Consider the following 6,794-nt stretch of genomic DNA (forward strand, 5'->3'; position numbering starts at 1 on the left):
ATACATGGATGGAAGGGAGAGACCAAAGAAAAAGGCAGACTGCTCCAGATCGGGTAGGTGGCAGGTTTAATAAGGAGGGGAACTTACTCATAAGGCTTGTCTTGGATGGCAGCAAGATGGGGAGATCTCTTCACCCGCCCACCAGAATCTTCAGAGTTTCTGCAGAGACCTCAGCAGGGTTCACCCACATATACAGTCCAGAAGGTCTCAAAAACACCTTGTTCTCTCTCAAGGTTGTATCCTTGAAGGGGCTCTTAGTGTGGGAAAAATGAGCAGAAGTTACATTCCAGGGACAGGGGAGGGGGTGAGGAGCCTCCAAGCACCTGGGTCCAGCTCATTGGTCAACCAACCCACACATCTGCTCAATGATCTTCTCCAATAAGTAACATGTTTTGAATGCCAACATGCAGCCCTGAGGCCGGGCGAGAGGCCGGGACCAAGAAGCTGGCGCTGACTGAACCATGGACCCAGGGAAATGGCCACAGTGCATGGAGGTCACCCCAAACCGGCCTGTCCTACCAGGTGATGCTGGAACAGGGATGGGAAGGAGCTGGAAGGAAAGAGCATGTGTGACACGTGGAGAGCTGAGCATCCACTCCCTGCAGGGGCAGGACCAGTCTAAATTCTGGATTGTTCTTTAGGGAAAGTGAGAGCCAGGGAGCCATGCATCCTTGGGGACCCCATAACCCCATTCCTGGGAATTCAGTCTAAGGAAAGACCACATCGGATCCACAACTTCCCAAAGGATGACAAACTGACAGGGCAGTGGGGAGTTGCCGAGGTCTGAGCTAAGCACCTGTCGTGTCCTCGGAGCAGCTGGAGACAACCGCGGTCACAGCCAGCCTACAAGCCAGCAGGCTCGGCAGGTGCAGGAGACCCAGGACCCAGCGGGCCGAGCCCAGCTGACTCCAAACCTGCACCAGGACCAGGCCAGGGCTTCTCGCAGGGTCATTCTCTGCCGCAGGCTGTCCTGGGCGCTGTGGGGTGCTGAGCAGCACCCCTGGCCTCCACCCACCAGATGCCAATAGCGCCCTTCCACTCTGCCACAATATGAAGTTCATGACGATTGAAACTGTCTCCAGGGTGCCTGGGTGGCACAGTCGGTTAAGCATTTGTCTCGGTTTCCGCTCAGGTCGTGATCTCAGGGTCCTGAGATCAAGCCCCTTGTTGGGCTCCGTGCTAAGCACAGAGTCTACTTGAGATTCTCTCTCCCTCTGCCCCTCCTGTTCATGCTCTCTCTCTCTCTCTCAAATAAATAAATAAATCTTTAAAAAGAAGGGAAGGGGAGGGGAGGGGCGGAGAGGGGAGAGAAAGGGAAAGGGAAAGGGGGCTGTCTCCAGATATCCCCTGGGGACAGAATCGCCCCTGAGTAAGAACCCCTGGGCCAGCGCCTTCCTACAAACCTAGAGATGACCTTTGTCACCCACCCAGGACCATGCACAAGTGAAAACATCTCAAGAGTAAGGCGTGACACAACAAGGTAAGGCGTTTGGTCGACACAATGACATATGTGTGTAGTTTAACGGACAGAAAGAGATAGAAGAGCCGAGTGAAAGGAGCAGGATTGTGGATGACCTTTTTGTCCTTTAAGAAGTTTGTTTTTTTGATGTCTACATTATCCTCTCAAGACGAACCACAAAAAAAAAAAAAAAAAAAAAAAAAAAGCCCTGCGCCTGTGCTCTTCCGTCCTGCCCCAGATGTGGGCTTAGGTGTGGGCTGCGCTTGGTAACTTCCTTCCGCAGGGCACAGCACCGACCGGGGGAGGAGAGTAACTTCACAGCAGAGACACCCGACAGAGGCCACCTCAGACAGCCGATCCAGGTCACCATCACCATGAAAAGTCAGGCTGGTGGCATGTGCCCTGGACATGGTGTGACGAGCAGGGCACTTCACCTCTGTGGTCCTCCCCCAAAACCTGTCACCCCCAGGCCAACCTCGAAAAAACACCAGACAAATCACAACTGGGTGACTTCCCACAACACACCTGACCGGTTCTTCTCAACACTGCCCGGTCATCAAATGCAAGAAAGTCCGAGAAACTGTCTCAGCCCAGGAGGGCCTAAGGAGATGTGACAACTAAGTGTAATGCAGGGTCCTGGGTCATAAAAAGGACATGAAGAAAAACTGACGGGGTCGTCTGGGTGGCTCTGTCGGTTAAGCGTCCACTCAGGTTGTTGGCTCTGGTCACGACCTCAGGGTTGTGAGATTGAGCTGCACGTCGGGCTCCACACTCAGTGTGGAATCTGCTTGAGAATCTTCCTCCCGCTCCCTCTGCCCCTCCCCCATGCGCTCGCTTGCTCTCACTCTCGCTCTCTCAAAAAATAAAAGAAAGAAAAAAAAAAAAAACGGAATGAATCAGAGTAGTGTATGGCCTTTAGTTACTAGTAAGGTTTCAGTATTGGTTTGTTAATTAAAACAGAGGCACCATACCAATGTAAGATGTAAGAAGCAGAGAAACTAGGGGCACCTGGGTGGCTCAGTCGGTTAAGCGTCTGCCTTTGGTTCAGGTCATGATCCCAAGGTCCTGGGATCGAGCCCCACATGGGGCTCCCTGCTCAGCAGGAAGCCTGCTTCTCCCTCTCCCTCTGCTCCCTCCCTGCTCGTGCTCCCTCTCACTCTCTCTCAAATAAATAAATAAAATCTTTAAATAAATAAATAAATAAATAAAAGAAGTCAGAGAAACTGGAAGTGGGGGCCTATGGAACATTTTTGTACCTCTTCACTATTTTTCCACAAATCCAAAACTATCCTAAGACAAAACGATCCTTAACAAAAAGTAACAAAGCTAAAATCAGAAAAATGGCAGCCTGTTTCCATTGGAATTTTAGAGGGAAAAACTCTTTGCGTGCAGGGCTGGAACTAGAGTGAGGTGAGTCAAGCACTCTCCTCAGTTGCAAAATTTAGGGGTGCTCCGAAAGGTTTCATTTTTATCATCCCCATTTTACAGCTACAGAAACCGAGGCTGAGAGGAAATTGCTTGTCCAGGTCCTACAAGAGGCGGGGCTATTCACACGCAGCCTTGGCCTCTGACCTGCAGGTGTGGTCCCAAACCGACCCCAAGGTTTGAAGGCCGGGACAGTGCGAAGTCAGCTTTGCCCACGGTCTTATGTTTGCCCCTGGGGTCCTGGCAAGGGAGGGGGGCTCTTCTCAAGGGACACACAAGCTCCCCGTGGGCCTCTTCAGCAAGACCATCCCTTAGCCCTTGTTATTTGGCTGCTGAGTGGCTTTCATGGGGACTTCCAGGCAGAGCACGTCCCACTGGGGGCCTAGAGATGCTTCTCCAGGCCTTCTGGGAGGCCTGGGTCCCTCCCTGTGGCCTTGCCCACCCTCTCGCCCAGCTCACCACAAACCCGAGAAATGGCCGACCCAACAGAACCTGGGTTGGAGTCTGGGCTGTGGGCAGGCTGTAGCTGAAGGAGCCACAGGAAAAGCACACGACGACCTTCCAGCTGCCACAGGCAACAGGTGGGAGCCTCCCATCAGGCTGATGTCCAGCAGGAAGCTCTGGTTCCCTTCGCCACATGGAGAGGAGGCCAGGGCGGTCTGAGTCCTCTCAGGCCTCCCTCCAGGGTCCAGCCCCCTTCCAAGGTCTCTCCCTGGACAGTCCCCAGGCACTTTGGGGCCAGCGTATCCCAAATGGACTGGATTGTCTTTCCTCAAAATGTGCTCCTCGCTCCATGGCCATATTTCCGTGTTTTTCACCTTTCCTCCTGCCCTGGCCCACACATCCATTGAGTGCCTACTGGATGCCAAAGCACTTTACTAGAAACTCCTCACTGCTCTCCCCCCGGATGCTCCTGTTATTGCCCCACTTTACAGATGGGAAAACTGAGGTTGAGAGGGTTGATGTGGTGTCCTGGGATGGCAGAGGCAGATTCTAGAAGTAGGAGCCTATTCCCTGAGGGAGCCAGGACCAGCTCTGGGAGACCTTATTTGTGGGCTGGGGCGGCCCTAGTGGCCAAACGGGGAACTGCAGCCTGCGTCCTGGGAGCACATCGAGAGCTTCTCTCCGCATAGGCTTCCACTTCCCCAGCTTTCAGTCCCTCCTCAGACACTCTCCATGGTTCCCTGTGGTCCCCCCGGTGGGCGCAGGGACGCTAAGTGAACCCCTGATGGGTCACCACCGTGGAGAACCCTAAACACAAAACCTGGCCTCTGGGGTCAGAGCCAGGCCCCGCCCCTAGTCTACTACACACCTCTCAGCCTCAGTTTTCCCAGCTTGGAGCTGAGCCCGTGACAGCTGCCATCTCTTCGGGTCCTGAGACACATGAACACGAGGCTGACATGCATGAGACGCTCAGTAAAAGCAGTTGTCACCCTCGGTTCCATGCGGGAGAGGGGCAGGAACTCGAGATGGGGTGTCCCAGGCAGCCACAGATCCCCTCCCACCGCCCCCCCCCCACCAAACCCTAAAAGCTCAAGGTTTCAATTCAGCACAAACAACCCACCTTTTCCGTGGGAAATCGAAACTGAAAGCCTAACTCTTTCCTGAGTGCACTGCCAATACCCCATTCAAAAGCCTCCAGGTCAGAGGATTCCGCCAGACGTTGTCATTGGTCAGGACGGCTCCTATGCTAATAAGGGGGTAGCCCCAGCCAGTGGAAGGTTCCAGCGTCCTGACTCCCCCCCCAAACTCACTACATCCAGGGGCAGAGCTAGATGGCACCTACTTTTTACCATTATTGGCCTGTGCCCGTGACTGATAAATCAGAGTCAATGCTGGAAAGTCAGAGGCTGGGGAGGCTGGGGTGGCTGTGTATCTTGCTGATCCTAATGGTGGTGGCTCTGTTAGTGGCCGTGATCACCCTTGGGATCAGAGTCAACAGCAAAGCCTGCAAGGATGGCCTCCTGGCAGAGCAGGAGTGTTGCAATGCCACCCGCCTCCTGGAGCTCCGGCTGACCCAAACCCAGCAAGACTTACTGGAGACCATGGACCAGGCTGCCACCTGTAACCAGACTGCGGTAAGCGACTGCAACTCCCCAAGAGGGCCCTGTGCTTGCATGGCCGCCACAGGTCTAGACAGAGATAGATGGTGGTAGACCCTGAAACTGTCCCTGGACCCCCACATCGGGAGTTGAGTTTCTCTGCTAGGCTTTGGGGGACCTCTAAACTTTCTCAGTGGTGCTGGTGTGGGGCAGGGCCTTAAAATGCCCCCAGATCCCCACTAGGATGTGGGAAATATCTCCAGCCTGGTATGGGAGAGCTAGAAGCTCCTCTCTCTGTGCCAGTCTTGGGCAGCAGAAAACCCATCTAGGGCTTGGGCTGCGGACTTCACCACATCTAAAGAAGGGTGGGGCTCTTGATACAGCCACTGCATCCCTGAGACACTATGAAACTTCCACGTGAGTCCTGAGATGGGGGACCTTGAAACTCCCACCAACATCTAACTTGGGCTTGGAAATCCCCGTGTTCCGGGTTTGGGGGGGAACCTCTAAATCTTGGGCAATAGCCCACGAGGTCTAAGAGTTTGGGCATGGGGAGCCTCCAAATTCCCATGTGGGGAGCCTCAAATCCCCTGTTTCGAGGATCGCATCCTTAGGTGGCCTGGGAGAGTGGGAGGTTGTGGCCATTCTTGGAGGTGGGAGAGCGGGGTGCAAGGAGGGTTGGAGGGAAACCTGAAAGGGGTTTGGACCCGGGCCTCTGACCATAGGGCCTGGGGAAGAGGTGCGGGACTCAGGGCAGCAGCTACCCTCCTCTGCAGGCCAGAACGCCAGTCTCTGACCCTCCCCTCTGTCCCAGATGAACCTGTCTGCTTCCCTGGAAAAGGAGAATGCCCGGGGTCAGAAGCAGCTCATTCGAGAAAAGGAGCTTCAGGGTGAGAAAGCACAAAGCCAGGGTTCCTTGAAGGGGGATCGGGAGGGGTGGGTCAAGCACTGAAGCCGGGGTGGTGGGGGAGTGTCCCAGGGTCAGGGTCACCAGGGAGTGGTCAGAATCCAGCAGAGGGTGGGAAAGGAGTACTCCAGGTTTCCAAGGTGGGGTGGCATGAGGGCAGGGCTGAAGGCGGTGTCAGGTCCTGGGTAGAGCCAGGCGAAGGATGGGGCCGCTTGTCACTCTGTGTCCGGGCCACCGTGCCACTGTGCTGACACGGCCCCCTGATTCTCTCCCACCTTAGGAGAGATCGAGAGATTGAAGCAGGAGCTGCAGGACGCTTTGGAGAAGGTGGAGCGACTAAGGTCCGAGCCATAGCCCCTGACCACGCCCCTTTCACCGCACCCCCCCCAGCCCCCCCCACCCCTGTCCTACCCCAAGATCCAAGACTCCCTTTGCTTGGAAAATTCCCATTGCTCAAGGAGCAAAGTTTTGTTTTGTTTTGTTTCGTTTTGTTTCTTTTGTTTCGTTTTGTTTCGTGGTGGGCAGGTTTATTGACCAATAGCAAAGTGTTAGTACAAAGCTCCCGCGGAGGGAAGGGACCCAAGAGTGTTGCCTGGGGCGCCAAGTTTGAATCCCACCCTTGTCGCTCTGGTCACCCAAGCCTTGAGTGGCCGCTGCCCACTCTCCTCCCCACTGACTTGGCGGGGGAGGAGGGGAGATTCTGAGGGGTGACAAGGCCAGACCTGGTGGAACCAGGCCCGGCAACTGCCTCAGTGGTCCCCACATCTTCCCCAGAAAAGAGAAAGAGGTCTCGAGCAAAGAAGGGGAAACCAGCTTTGGCAGCTCCTTGCAAGCCTTCAGCCCCCTGACGGTCCCGGTGTACCTGCTCCTGGGCCTCCTTGCTCTGCTGGCCTGACGCCTCCGGTAAGAGGGGAGTGGCCTGGGGTAGAAGAAAACGGGGGGGGGGGGGGGGGGGGGGGGG

At 55.2% G+C, this 6,794-nt stretch overlaps 1 protein-coding gene across 2 annotated transcripts in view; it reads left to right on the forward strand.

Annotated features, from left to right (window-relative positions):
- Nucleotides 1–4,578: 4,578 nt before the first annotated feature.
- BST2 (bone marrow stromal cell antigen 2) overlaps nt 4,579–6,794 on the forward strand; it is a 6,296-nt gene continuing 4,080 nt past the window's right edge. Inside the window, exons 1-4 of one of the 2 annotated variants that reach the window (XM_040629066.1) lie at nt 4,579–4,962; nt 5,741–5,816; nt 6,114–6,174; nt 6,608–6,736. In XM_040629066.1, the coding sequence (XP_040485000.1) occupies nt 4,660–4,962; nt 5,741–5,816; nt 6,114–6,174; nt 6,608–6,728 (561 nt within the window). In that variant the 5' untranslated portion in view covers nt 4,579–4,659 and the 3' untranslated portion in view covers nt 6,729–6,736. The remainder of the gene's footprint in view (nt 4,963–5,740; nt 5,817–6,113; nt 6,175–6,607; nt 6,737–6,794) is intronic. The other variant, XM_008703958.2, reaches the window with a different exon arrangement.

This window comes from Ursus maritimus, unplaced genomic scaffold (assembly GCF_017311325.1).
Source record: "Ursus maritimus isolate PB19 unplaced genomic scaffold, ASM1731132v1 scaffold_14, whole genome shotgun sequence".
Taxonomy (NCBI): domain Eukaryota; kingdom Metazoa; phylum Chordata; class Mammalia; order Carnivora; family Ursidae; genus Ursus; species Ursus maritimus.